Source organism: Lactuca saligna, chromosome 5 (assembly GCF_052625555.1).
Source record: "Lactuca saligna cultivar CGN05327 chromosome 5, ASM5262555v1, whole genome shotgun sequence".
NCBI lineage: Eukaryota > Viridiplantae > Streptophyta > Magnoliopsida > Asterales > Asteraceae > Lactuca > Lactuca saligna.
In genome coordinates this window covers 72,425,272-72,440,638 of record NC_136421.1, presented here as the reverse complement: position 1 = coordinate 72,440,638, position 15,367 = coordinate 72,425,272, and the positions used below count along the sequence as shown (strand labels likewise).

Genomic DNA, 15,367 nt, shown 5'->3' with positions numbered 1-15,367 from the left:
TCGGGCCCGACACATAAGTCAAATCAAATCATCGAGTGGCCGTGATATCACTTTTACCCTCTTAGAATAAAAGTAACAGATAAACTTCAACTTATATGCATTTACTTATCGACTAACCAACTATACACCACAATGCGTATTATGACATCAATTTACTGATGCGGTTTCGTATTATCAATGTACAACCAATTAGTAAATAATAAACCATATATCTAGGTTTTAAGACCATATGATATTATCGTCTTGCGATCACTCGAAAGTGATTCCAGCAAGCGCGGGTTTGTTCCAATGCTCAAAACTTGTTCATAAGCACTCATGAACGTTGCAGCAAACCTTTGTTATGTCTAATATCATTTAGACAATCTACACACCAATTCACGACAATCTTCATTCATACCTACTTCCAACATATGAACGATTGTGGACAGTTTGAATAATTCGATTATTCTTAATAAACTCAATTATTTTGGAAGTCAAAACATGCAAAGTGATACAATAGCTAAACGATTAACATAAGACAGTAACTTTACTTATAAACAATACTCTTTTATTTAATCATCAAATGTCAATTACATTTATCTATTTCATGTTTCCAATACTATTTAATCTAAACTAATATCATCCTTCAGTCCAATACTCCTAGCATGCTGCAAGTGCTTAATCCTACTCAGTCCCTTCGTAAGCAGATCTGTTGGGTTATCCTCTGATGATATCCTCTTAACCACGAGGTGTCCTTCTTCTACTCGATGCCTAATAAAATGATATTTTTTGTCGATATGCCGAGATCTACCATGATCCATCGGTTCCTTGGTCAAGGCAACCACTCCTTCACTATCACAGAAAATTTCCATGGGCTCCTTTATGGTAGGCACAACTCCAAGATCGCCAATGAAGTTCTTCAACCATATTGCCTCCTTTGACGCTTCGCTCGCTGCAATGTACTCTGATTCGCACGTTGAATCAGCTACAATTTCCTGTTTGGAACTTTTCCAAGTAACCGCTCCTCCATTAAGGGTAAAGACCCATCCCCACTACGAACGGTAGTTGTCCCTGTCAGTCTGGAAACTAGTGTCACTATACCCTCGCACCTTCAAGTCATCACTCCTTTCAAGGACTAGAAACCATTCCTTGGTCCTCCGAAGGTACTTAAGGATGTTCTTGACCGCAATCCAATGCGCTCTACCAGGATTCCCTTGATATCTAATGACCATGCTCAAAGCAAAGGCCACATCAGGACGAGTACAAGTCATAGCATACATGATCGAGCCAACTGCGGAAGCATAAGGTACTCGGCTCATCTCAGCTATCTTGGCTTCGGTACTCGGACTTTGAGTCTTACTCAACTTTGTATTACTTTTTTTCGGTAGTTATCCCTTCTTCGAGTTTTCTGTACTAAAACGTTTTAGTACCTTATCTAAGTAAGTATTTTGACTAAGTCCTATTAGTCTCTTACTTCTTTCTCTCACTACCCTTATTCCCAATATATAGGAAGCCTCTCCGAGGTCCTTCATAGCGAAGCACTTCCCGAGCCAGGACTTTACCTCCTGCAGAGTCGATATGTCGTTTCCTATGAGTAATATGTCATCGACATACAAAACGAGAAAGCTAACTATGCTCCCACTGGCTTTGACATATACACATGATTCATCTTCGCTTCGTACAAATCCAAACTCTTTGACTTTCTCATTAAAGCAAAGATTCCATCTGCGAGATGCTTGCTTAAGTCCATAAATGGACTTCTCAAGCTTACACACTCTATTTGAATGCTTCGGATCGACAAAACCCTCTGGCTGAGCCATGTAAACATCCTCAGCCAACTTCCCATTAAGGAAAGCGGTCTTGACATCCATTTGCCATATCTCATAATCATGAAATGCGGCAATAACTAGCATCACCCTAATAGATTTTATCTTCGCAACTGGAGAGAAGGTCTCATCATAGTCAACTCTGGGAGTTTGAGTAAAGCCCTTCGCCACCAATCGCGCCTTGTACGTGTGCACATTCCCATCCACGTCGGTCTTCTTCTTGAAGATCCATTTGCACCCAACGGTCTTACGTCCGGGTACATTGTCAACCAAATTCCAAACTTGGTTGTCATACATGGACTGAATCTCGCTGTCCATCGCCTCTTTCCATTTTGCAGACTCCAAGCCTGCCATGGCTTCCTTATAGCAATTAGGTTCATCTAGATTTATTAGTGTACTATCACTAATATACGTGTCCCCTTCGGTAGTAATATGAAAACCATACAACTGGGGTTGAACTCTAACTCTTTCGGAACATCTAAGAGGTAAGCATTGGTCAATAGGTTCAACCGGAGTTTCCTCCTCGGGTTGAGCGCCAGTGGTAGAGGTTCCTTCATCATTCGACTCTTGAATCTCTTCAAGATCGATCTGCCTCCCACTGTCTACTTGGCTTATGAGTTCTCTCTCTCGGAAAACCCCTCTCCTCGCAACGAAGGCAACATTGTCACTCGGCCTATAGAAGAGATATCCAAAGGATTTCTGCGGGTAGCCGATGAAAATACATCACTCACTACGAGGTTCGAGCTTGTCATGATTTTCTCGTCTTACAAAAACTTCACAACCCTAAACCTTGATATGTGCCAACGAGGGAGCTTTCCCTGTCCATATCTCGTGAGGTGTTTTGGCAATCTTCTTTGTAAGGACTCAGTTAAGGATATGGGCGACAGTCTCTAAGGCATACCCCCAAAATGAGATATGTAGTGAAGCACGACTCATCATAGAACGAACCATGTCCAACAAGGTTTGATTGTGCCTTTCTACCACGCCATTCAACTGTGGTGTCCTAGGTGGCGTTAATTGTGAAACTATTCCACATTCCTTGAGATAGTCGTGGCATTCAATACTTAGGTACTCTCCTCCTCGATTGGATCGAAGCATCTTGATTTCCTGCCCAACTAATTCTCCACTTCATTCTTGAACTCTTTGAACTTTTCAAACGTTTTAGACTTGTGCTTGATTAAGTAAATATACTCATATCTACTATAATCATTGGTGAAGGTTACGTAGAAGCGGTTTCCATCCTTTGTGGTGGATCTAAAGGGCCCACATACATCGGTATGTATGAGATCCAATAAACCCTCACCCCTCTCACAAGTGCCAGTGAAGGGTGACTTGGTCATCTTTCCAAGTAAACAAGATTCACATGTGTCATCTTCCCGAAGGTCGAATGACTCCAACACTCCATCCTTTTGGAGTTGGGCTATGCGCTTCTTGTTGACATGTCCAAGACGACAATGCCGCAAAGATGCTTTATCCATACTATTGGAAGAATCTATACACAACACATCATTTCCTAGGTTATCTACAACCATAACAGTTTCATAAATTCCATTACAAGGCATTGCTTCAAAGTATAAAACACCATTTAGATAAGCATAAATAGAACCATTCATATTATTAAACGAATATCTAAATCCTTGTCTAAGCAAACCATGAAATGAAATGATGTTTCTTGGCATTTCTGGCGAGTAGCAACAATTATTTAAATCTAGACCTAATCCATTACTAAGCACTAAATAATACATTCCAATCTTGGTCACAGGCGATGATCTTCTGTTTCCCATGATTAGATTTATTCTTCCTTGCTCCACATCTCTATTTCTTCTTAGTCCCTGCAAATCAGAACAAATGTGGTAACCACATGCTGTATCAAGAACTCAAGAAATAGTGTGAGATGAATTACTAGATTTAATTGTGTATATACTTGCAAAGGATGGCTTGATCTTTCCATCCTTGATGGTTTGCAGATATTCCAGGCAGCTTCTCTTCTAATGCCCTATTTTATGGCAATGATGGCACTCTGCCTCCTTCGGGTTAGGGTTGGGCTTAGCAGGATCAACTTTGGTCCCACTAGAAGATGAACCATCTTGGGACTTTCCCTTGCGGTGGCTCTTTGACGGAGCCTTCCTCTTCTTGCCCCTTCCCTGCCCTATAGCCAAAACAGGAGCAGCGGTTAGTGCGGGAGTTGGTGCAACAGAGTTGTCCTTTAGGTTGATCTCAGCAGTCCTTGGAGTTTGCTTAGGGTGACCTCTTCCTTTTTCATGTGGTAGGTCATCCTAAATTGGTTGTAGCATGAAGGTAAGGAATGAAGAACAATGTCGATGGACAAATCCTCCCCAAATTTAACATTTAACTTGTGAAGATGATCAACATATCGTTGCATCTTTTGCAATTGCACAGTCAACGATTCTCCATTTCACATCTTAATGGTGATCATGTTAGTGATGATCTCGTAGCACTCTTGCCTCGCGCTTTGGTGGTACCTCTCCATCAAGTCTTGATGCATTTCATAGGGATACATGTCCTCATAGGACTTTTGGAATTCTTGGTTCATAGTGGCTATCATGATGCAATGGACTTTCGTTGCATCATATTCGTGTGTCTCAAAAACAGCCATCTCTTCGGGAGTGGCGATTTCTGGGTTGACCTTCTCGAGCTTTTCGTCGAGGACATACTCTTTGTCCTTGTAGCGAGCAATGGTGTGAATCTATCTTATCCACTCGCTAAAGTCCGTACCAGCGAAGGTCACCTTTTGGCAAAGACTCATTAATGTGAATGAGTTAGCAGCAACGTTGTTTGCGTTCGACATCTACAAATATAAAGGACAAAGTTTGATTAGAATTGGATCCCTAATAAAACACCCAAAATGAAAAATTAGGGCTAGGACCCAACAACATTATTTACATATTAAAAAAGGGATGTCGTAATCCAACATGCAAACAATTTGGAGGTTAAGTGAATGAAGTTTCACTAATTCATCAACTCGAAAACATAACCTTAAGTTTTATTGAGAATTCCTAGATTTTCTTTGAGGTTCATTGAACCTTTCAATTGCATGTTTAAATCTTGATATGCCCATCTAGTTTTTGACTGGGATACCGAGGATCACAAAGCGGGTGTGAATTATCATGCAAATCTACATGGTGCCTTCATTGTTACAATCATCTATTCGATGTGCCGGTAAACCACACACGCTCCATCGTACTATGATAAACAATGAATCACCCTTTGCCACCTTTGTTTAGAACCAATTAGTGTGCCGGTAAACCACATACATTCCACTAACTTCTTAGCAAGGGTGCAAAGTGCAATTTCATGGGATTGCATCAATTCACTTTTCTTAAAGTAACTAAGATTGGGAATTTTTATAAAATAGTTTAGTTACTTTATAGGTTCATTATACTTATTAATGAGCAGAGAGAGTTCCCCTATCCTACCCGTTCGGCTAACGACCCTCCACCGGTCAAGCAAGCGGTGGGTGTGAGTGTACACCCATTAAGCGCCATTTTATAGGCAGCAACCTTATACCCACCTTATAGACCGGCTTTGTGAATGAGGCCTACTAACGGTAAGACTAGCATTTTAATTTTACTTATATATTTATTAAGCTTTTAATAATATAATAGTATAGGGTTGAATTTTAAACTTGTAAAACTCTAGGGGTTGAAATTAAAATTCTTCTAAATTAAACTATTAATTACAAAATTCAAATTTCAAAACTTCGGGATAAAATTGACCTTTTCAAAACAATAGGGATCAAATAACAAATAATTCAAATTAAACAATTAATTTCATAATTATCTATATTTGACCTAATTAAATTTTAGTCGTTAGATATTTACCAAATAATCTTAAATAGTCCAACATTTATCATATAAATAATCAATAATTAAAAGATTTGAAATTATCTATATTTATGTCAAGGATAATCATTAAATTAAGTTAAAATTTGAATTTTACATAATAAAACGATTTAGGTATCAATCCAAGACAAAAACAACATCAAAATCCCGAATTATCCTCTGTCTGACGCTCGGACTTGCCGAGTTAAGCTTTGGACTCACCGAGTCAAGGCCAACTCGCCGAGTCCAAACACTGACTCGCCGAGTTGGGTTGACAGAGGGCAAGAAAAACGATTTTCAGCTAGCAAAACAGTTAAGCATTAAATTCAATTGAAACCAATCATGGATCTGATACCACTAACGGGTTTTGGACATAAGAACTTTCCCTATGTGCACATACAACCCTATAGCTTGGATCTAGGTTTCACTAATTGAACATGCAACATACCCAAGACTTTCATAGCTAGATCTAATGCAAACTAACAATTAAAACATATGAAAACAAATCTAGAATAATACCTTGAGTTACTTGCTTGAAAACCTTCTTCTTCTTAGAGTCACAAATGTCACTCCTCTAATGGCTTACAAACACCAACTAGCAAGAAGATGATTTGAGAGATATGAGGAAGAGGGAAATCGGCTCTAGGGTTACTCCAATCACAAGGTTGGCCGATTTCCTCAACCCGATGAGTCTATTTATATTGTGAGCTCCTAGGGTTTCACCCTAAAACCCTAATTGGATAACTTAGCCTCAAAGAAATCCAAATCCTCTTCTAGATAAGGCTTTGGATGATTTATAGGTGATCCACATCCCTAAAATCGTCCAACTCGTATCCATAAGGATTCTTGGCTCAAAATACAACTATCACACATTTGACAGTTTATACCCCTTTCTTCAATTAATCTCTTTAAGTCACCAAGTTAATTCCTAATTAATTTATGACTTATATTAATCAAATTAATATTATTATTCTTTTAATATATTATTCTCATAATATATTAACAAGAATATTTCTTCTCTCTTAACAAATCATCCTATCAAGTTGCTATGGTGAAGGCAACCCAAAAGGACCATGTACAATCGGGTCAAGTACTTACCAAATATAGTTACAGCTTTAGACACTAATCCAACAGTTCCTTCTTACTTACTCCCCACTACTTGTGTTTGGAATACGCTCCTTCATAACTATAAGGTGTATGTGAAATACACTAATTCATACTCAAGCTTCCAACCATCAAATTTGTGTGATTGGACTTCTTGAGATGAATTTAGATTTTAGTATTATTGCATGTTGCATAACACTAATGTTGTTACTTGCTTGATCTATTTACTGAACTAAGTTGATATTTGATTTTTACTTAACTAACAAATGTTAATTTAAGGTTGTTGGTCTTTTAAGAGTTGATTTGAGGACCATAAACCCTTAAACTTAATTTGGATCATTAAATCCCAACTTATTTGAAATGTTCTTATTAAACTTGATTTTGGTCATTAAATCCCAACTTATTTGAAATGATTTTATTAAAATTGATTTGGGTTATTAATCCCTAACTTATTTAAAATGGTTATATTCAACTTTGGGCCAATAAATTACAATATGTTTGAAATAGTTTTTGATAAGATTTGGGTCATAAAACCCTTATATATTTTGGAAATGATTTTAAAATGGTTTTTCAAAGGTGGATTCTGGTAAGTTAAATTCTTATCTCCTTTCCAAATGAATCCACCTCGACTATTCTCATTAAGCAAATCCATTGTCTAACTTATTTGACATATGCTCGGGTTAAAGGTAAAGTCAAGAAGTAGAAGACCTTAGGTTGGACTTTGAGAAGATAAGAACTTGTGTGGTGAGCTTGAACAAGTGATTTGATATGTTTATTGTTAACAACCTTGCTATTTTCAAACTTAATTATAAGTTTTAAGTGAACTGAGACTATATTTTTCCTCAACTATTTATGATGAAACTTTTTCAAAGGTATAACTGATTTTTTAACTACATTTTCAAATAGAAGCTAGCAAGAGGTATTATAATTTGGTATCAGAGCATGAGATTAAGTGAACTATGTACTTGGACTAGTGCTTGGACTTAAACTAAAGGTGCTCTAGTGGAAAATTAAAAATCTTAAGGAAGTTGGCGTTGGAATGAGAAATAATAATTTACATGTTTAGGTTTCTAAATGTTCAATTATTATATTATAACTTACATTTAAATTACTTAGAATGGTAAACATAAGAAGTCATACCCCTAACGTGAAAACTAATGAAGAGGAAGTTAGTTAATAAGGAGTTGTACTGAACCAAATATGTTGTAACATATTCAAGCTTTCATGGTGGATATGATGGCCAAGCAAAAATATGATTTTTTGGGAAAGATGCAAGAGACGATGGAAGAACATGAAATTCGTCTTTGAAATGAAGCACAAAGAGCATATGGAGAACCATTTGAACCAAAAGTGGGCGGAGGAAACTATAATGTTTTAGTTGGAAGCATGGAGAATAGCATTCCACTGGCTGTTTTTATTATTGTTCATATGATTGTCTTAAAAGCTATGATGAAAATTATTAGTTCAATGAATGTATTTTTCCCTTTTAATGCATATAATAGAAGCTTAATCATTTCTTTTATTTTTTTTATCTGTATAGTTTCTTGAGAAAAATAAAATAGAAGTTGAATTTTTTTTTTCATTGATAAAAAAGAGGTAGACTTTAGAATATGTCATTATTATTAAATTTTATTATTGTTCTTATGGTTGCTTAAAAGCTATGATGAAAACTATTAGTTTAAAATGAATATATTTATCTTTTTGTAATACTAGTAATAGAAGTTTGATTTTTCCTTTTATTTCTTATTTGTATAGTTTCTTGTAAAAAGAAAATAGATGTTGAATTTTTTTTGTTCCATTGATCTTAAATCACATCAATTTGTTTTTTAAAAATAGTAACCTCTATTATTATTCTACTTTTAAAACTAAATGCTTAACTTCAACAAAATATTCAAAATTTATTAGTTTAGATATGTTGTTGTATGTCATAAATTTTGAATTAATGATAAAAACTTTCCAAAGAAGCAGTTTTAAAAACAATAAACAATAACAAAGGTTAAAATGACATTAAATTAAAAATTATATTGTTAGATTAAAAACAATACCAATGTTCGATATTTGAAATAATCATGATGATCGAAATTAAAATTTTGAGCAAATAAGTTATTTTCAAATTATTTAACTATAACAATAGTCACAAATAATAAAGGTTTTGTGCGGAAAAGTCTCATTATTTTGGGAATTTTTTTTAAAAAAGTCCTAAAAAAGAATTTTAACAAAAAAATCCTAGTATTTTGAGAAAATTACATAATTTGTCATTTGTTGTTCAAATATAAAAATGAATTTTTTGTTAATTTGGGCAAAATATTAAATAACCAGAACTTTTTGTTAAAAAAACTTTTAATACTTTATTAAAAATTTTCCTAATATAATAAAACTTTTCTGCATTAATCCCCAAATAATAATAAACCAAATATTATATTTAATATTATTTACACACAACAAATGATAGACGCCATTAGGGATATGCTTCGGGCCGGAACCGACCCGAACCCGAATTGGATGAAAAGTTGGAACCAAAACCCCTACCGATTAAACTAATACGTTACCGGTTCGGTTCGGGTAATACGGGTTTTGGTTCAGTTAGTAATCCGAAATGACCGAAATAACCTATACACTATGCTTTTGAACCGAAATGACCCGGATAACCCAAATAAACCGAAAAACCGAAAAATCTGGTCATAAACTATAAAAAAAAATACTATATCTAGTTCAAGAAAAAATATATATTATTAAACGTTTTCGGTCTGGGTTTCTAGAACCGAATTAGGTGTTTTTTTTGGGTAAACCGGCCCGAATTACTTGAAACCTGAATTGGGCTAAAATACATACCCAAGGACCAACCCGAATAACTTATTCGATCCTAATTCAGGTGGGGTCGGGTTTTTGTTCCGGTTCATGTATTCGGTCCAAAAACACATTCCTAGAAGCCATTGAGACGATATAGTTTTAATATCTAAGTATATTAACATATAAATAGTCAAATCAAACACTAATTAAAAAGTTTATATTCAATTTTTTTCACATACAACCTGCTACTAAAAACGATTGAGATTGTATATGGTTTTTCAAAAAAATAGTTTTTTTGTTTACCCGATTTGAAAAATGGATAAAGATACACAAAAACACAACACACTTAATTTAGCAACTAAACCAATACTTTGTTATTCTAATAATACTTCATTGGCTTAATCGATAAAAAATAATAGTTCAGTGGCTAAATAAATAAAATGACGAAAGTACTTTTCGGTATTTTGACGTGATATCAAAACCAGATAATTGAAAAAAAAAAATGTTTTTATTAAAATTGTGAAAAAGGTATAATGTTAAGTCATTGCATAAAAATAGTTAATCAACTAAACCAATAAAATGATATGTTTTTCTGTATTTTTTCAAATAAAAATGTAAAAATTAGAACAATAAGTAAAATTGGGAGACTCGATCCGAAAGAAATTTAGAATCTTGATAGCTTGGCTGCAACATGCTCTGCAATTGCCATACTTGATGTTAGACCGGGAGACTCGATCCCAAATAGGTTTACAAGTCCCGGTATCCCATGACCCTCCTCTCCCTACACAACAGTGTTTGGATTAAATTTCATAATTAAAAAAAAATAAAGTACAATTTTATAACTAAATATATTTATCAAAAAAAAAAAATAAACTGTAAGTAGAACGATGTAATGGTAAGAAATATGCATACGATGCTATACGACACAAACAAATGAAAGTAGATTGTTGTTTCTTGCATTTAGGCCTTAATGTTTTATAACTGAGAGTATGTAATGTAAGTACTGATATATGGTATTTAATGATTCGTATATAAGTTGAAATATTTTATTTAAATGTTTAATTGAAAAGGAATTAAATAAGAACCTGAATTAGAAAATCAGAAAATGCGTCTCCTGGGCCAGAAATTTTTGGTCTGATACCAGCATAAGCAGGTTGCAGGGACGCGTCATTTAAAGAAGGGTAGTACCGCCTAATCGCCGGATAGAATTTCTTGGCACGGTCAGCACATACCGTATAGTCAAACCTGAATTTTAATTAAAAAAAATTCATTAGAAAAAAAAAAATACTAGTTGGTAAAAAGATTATAAAGGACATAACACGACAAGACAGACTGTTATTTGAGTGGAGTGAACTGATTGTTATTGGAGTGGACTGAATTGAGACTAAGACTGATTGTTATTGGAGTAGACTGAATTGAGACTAAAACTGATGTGCAAAAGACAAAAATTGAAACATTCCACATTAAGTTACTGAGATTTTACAAATTTTTCTGCATTTATTTTTTCTTGTATTTCCCAAATATGTTTGCCATTTTTTTTCTTACATTTTTGTCAAACATTTTTTAAATATTATTTATCGTGACAACACTTAATTGGAAAAAAGAGAAACATGGCTTAGTAAGCTAAATATGGGTGTTTGTTTTTTACTTACGAGTTAATCTCGTAGAAGACCTTATAATTTGTGTTTTTTCTGGATTAAAACATCAACTTTTTTTTTCATGAAAAAGACCTTGCATTTTTTCATCTTTTCCGATGTAGCTCTTTTAGTCATTTTTCTTTAAAAAAATGTTGTAAAATGCGAGTTTTTTTTTCAATAAATACTAAAAAAGTTAGGATTTATTTGGAAACATTTAGAAGGTTGAGAGTTTTTTTTTCAGAAAAAAAGACAAAGTTGAGGGTTTTTTTGGAAAAAATGAAAAAAAACATAAGGTCCTTTTCAAGAAAAAAATAAAGATGAGGTTTAATCCAAAAAAAAAAAACAAAACATAAGGTCTTTCGTGAGATTCCCCATTTACATATTTTCCTTTTTTTTTATCCAATTTCACCAAGCATGCCATCACTTTTTCTATTACTTTTTAAACATCAGTTATCCAAACAACACTTAATGAGGAAAAAAAATCTAGTAAACCGAGCTACAAATGGGTACTGTGTTTTGACTTGATACAAAAAGAACAACTTAAAGCAACTTTACTCCATTAACTCCAAACCTTTTACAAATTTTCCCTCATTTTTTTTTCCTAAATATTTTTTAACATCATTTATCCAAACAACACCTAATCAGAAACAAAAGTAGCATAACCTTACTTGTTTTGCATACTTGAGATATCATCTACATCACTAAGCCATTCAACATCAGGGCCAAATTTGACATTTCCATCAAGATCCAAAGTAACATGAACCCCAAGACCACCATCTTCAGGTATAGGATAAATCAAATGTTTAAATGGCGAAACCGTAATATTCGATAAAGAAAAATAACATCCACGTGCATAATAAGATTGAGGAATCACTCCATGATTTATGCCATTAAAACGCCTTGCAAGAGCTGTAGAAGTCAACCCTGCAGCGTTGACTACAAGTTTAGGGAGAAGTATAATATCCGGGTTCCCTTGAGACTTTGAATCCAAGTTTTTTAAAGATTTGGTCTCAGAAATGTGGAGATTAATTTGATTTCCTTCCATATGAGCACCAATCACAGTTGAGTTGTAAGAAAAAATTGTTCCATGAGTTTCTGCTTCACCCTAAATGCAAGAAATACCAACATACTTTTATTTATATGAGAAGGGCATTTACGTCTTTTGTACAAATGAAGTCTTTCACTCCTTTTTGGATGGGACAAAAAGTTACAGTTTTTATCCTATTGACATCAGAGTCAAAGTCAAAGTCATACCATTAGTGAGAGCATTAAGGAATGTGAATCGATTATTCCTGAAGTTGGAGACCATAAAGCTTTCAGGCATTGCAACTCAGGCTCCAATGTCAATGCATCGGATCCCTCCATCATTCTTAGCCCTTCAACTCCATTTTCATTCCCACGATTCAAAAGATAATTCAACTTTGGAAGCTCTTCATGTCCACAAGCTACTATTAGCTTCCCAATTTGCTTATGTGGAATCCCATGTTCGTTGCAGTATTCATATAGTAACCTTCTTCCTCTAACACAAAAACGAGCCTGCAAACTATTTTGGAATCAGGAACAGAAGAAAGACGTTATGGAAAGGCTAAAATGAACGGCTTGCACATCTAGAACTACTGAATTGAGTGTTGTAACAATGAGAGGTTGAAGGAGGAAGTAAATGAAGGAAGAAAAGAGAGAAACCTTGAGAGAATTGGGAGGGTAATAGATTCCGCCATGAATGACTTCGCTATTACGCGAACTGCTACCGGTGCCGAAAGTGGAAGCGGATTCGATCACTAAAACATTTCTATTATGATTCAAACACAATTCTCTGGCTACAGCTATTCCCACAACACCTGCCCCTATCACCACACAATCCGTCTTCTCCTTCTGAATTCCTGCTACTGCTGCTGAAGAGCTACACTTCTTACGGATTGATGGTATTTGTACCAAATTCCTCGATAACTTCTTCAATTTCATCATGGGCTTTAAATTAATTAGAAAAAGAAACCGCGATTTCCTTGAATGGATCTAGCGAAACAAGAAGCAATTGCATATCCCTCTTTTTGATCGTCCGACTCCAACACATAACACAAAATTATAGAAAATGAATACAATTCATTCGCATATCCGATCAAGCGAAACAAGAAGCAATTGCAGTCGGTTTTGATTGAATGTTTAAGTTGAAAGCAGAGATCATGGAATCGGCGCGTCCAACTATAACAGGGTTTTTGTAAAAGTTTTGCTCAAGGTGTAATATGTCTCTCGATCGAGTAAAATGTAAATTACAAATTTTTCCCTAAACTTCTTGAGATATGTCAAAAGTTTTATGTTTAGTCAAGATGTTCCATTAATTACATAAATGGTTCTTAAAGTTGATTTTGTTGCAAGCTTAGTCCCTAACCGTTAGAGTGTTGTCGTTGAGTCTCAGAACATACTGCGAAACCTTTGATCTCTCTCTCTCTCTCTCTCTCTCTCTCTCTCTATATATATATATATATATATATATATATATATATATATATATATATATATATATATATATATATATATTGGTGATATTTCAAAACAAAGTAATACTACAAAGTTTTAAAGTGAAGAAAAAGAGAGAGAAAGAAAAAATATATAGAAATAAAAAGTGAAGCCTCACTTCATGAAGTCTATAAAGGATTGATCTTTACATCAAAAGGCTCAAGATTTAGATTAAGTTGTTAAGTTGGGTACCAAAACATGAAAACAATTGGGGATTTAAAGTAAACAATGCTTTAGAAGAAAAGAGAGCTCTTGAATCCTTCAAGGAAGTGGAAGAAAAAAAAGACATCAATCTAGGTTGTAGATGACAATGCCAAGGTAGAGGTTGACGCCAAAGAGAAAGAAGACAAGTTGGCAACTAAAGCCAATGGAAGGGTAGCTAAAGAGGAAAGATATATTTAGATTTTATGAGAAAGAAAAGTATCATTTGGCTAGGAAACAACCTATATCTCTATTGGCCCTATCATACAAATTGGTGGTGGGGAACAAAAAGACAATACAGAGGAAATAGGCGAAAAAATAAAACTATTTGCACGTGAAGAGTGTTGGATTAGTGTCTAAGCCCGTAACCATATTTGGTAAATACTTGATCCGGTTGTGCATGGTCCTTTTGGGTTGCCTTCACCAAAGCAACTTGACTGGAGAAATAAATAGAGAAAGAGGTTATTATGATTTATTAATATGTTATAAGAATAATATATTAAAGGAGAAATCATATTTGTTTAATTAATATTGGTCAATAATTAAGTAAGAATTAATTTTGTGATCAAGTGTAATTAATTAAACTGGAGGGGCTGAATTGTAATTATGTGATAGTTTCAAAATAGGGCAATGGTTATCCTAATAGTAGGATGGACGGATTCAAGGGATAGGATATCCTTGAAATCGTCCAAAGGTCCAAGAGATAAGGGTTACAAAGGCTTATCTTATGATTGCTTGATGAGCAAGCAACTGGATAAGGATAAGGACTGAAACCCTAATCTCAACTCTATATAAAGACCCCTAGGCCTTAAAAATTCGTTCACTTGCTTCTAAGAGATCCCAAGGACAATTTCTACCTCCTCCCTTCTCTCTCTATAGCCTCTCCAATTGCTTGTGGTGTTTGTGAGCCATTAGAGGCACTACACTTATGGTGCTTGCTTTCAAGACTTAGGGTTTCAAGATTTAAGTTGTTATTGCAATATAACAACAAGAGGTATGTGATCTAACCTTCTATGTGAATTTCAAAAATAGTATGCTACATTAGGATTTTATCCATGTGTTCATAATGTTGTGTATCTAATAGTGAAAACATAGATCCAAATCTAGGGTTGCATGCACACATAGGATTGTTTGTATAAAACCCATCAGTGGTATCAGAGCCTTTGGTTAACTTGTTTTGAATTAGTATTTTACAATTGTATGAACTTGACAAATTAGGGTTTATAGCCAATAAACCCTAGGAGGCAAGAACTTTCGAGATTAGGGTTTCCTAACCCTAATTTGCGAAAATTATGAAAAGGTTTTTCGAATCCTTTCCTTATTCGAGATTAGCCTTCTTCCCAAAGATAAGATCCTAAATTTTAGGGATTTGGATAATCTCATATCTTGTAATTATCTTTTAATGGTTAAATATGGTAATTAAAGATTTTGAATTATCCCACCCCCTTGTTTTCGAAATTTAGTGGGATTAAAG

At 34.6% G+C, this 15,367-nt stretch overlaps 1 protein-coding gene across 2 annotated transcripts; it reads right to left on the bottom strand.

The window, feature by feature from the left end:
• Positions 1-10,058: 10,058 nt before the first annotated feature.
• LOC144997853 (FAD-dependent oxidoreductase family protein) lies at positions 10,059-13,443 on the bottom strand. 2 transcript variants are annotated; one of them, XM_078957715.1, is made up of 5 exons: positions 12,862-13,443; positions 12,433-12,714; positions 11,847-12,283; positions 10,627-10,786; positions 10,059-10,322 (listed from the first exon to the last, which is right to left on the bottom strand). In XM_078957715.1, the coding sequence occupies exons 1-5, from the start codon at positions 13,141-13,143 to the stop codon at positions 10,206-10,208; spliced, it is 1,278 nt and encodes a 425-aa protein (XP_078813841.1). In that variant the 5' UTR covers positions 13,144-13,443; the 3' UTR covers positions 10,059-10,205. The 2 variants fall into 2 exon arrangements, with proteins under 2 accessions (XP_078813841.1, XP_078813842.1); XM_078957716.1 differs by having other exon boundaries at positions 12,433-12,721; positions 12,862-13,037.
• Between the last annotated feature and the right edge of the window lie 1,924 nt (positions 13,444-15,367).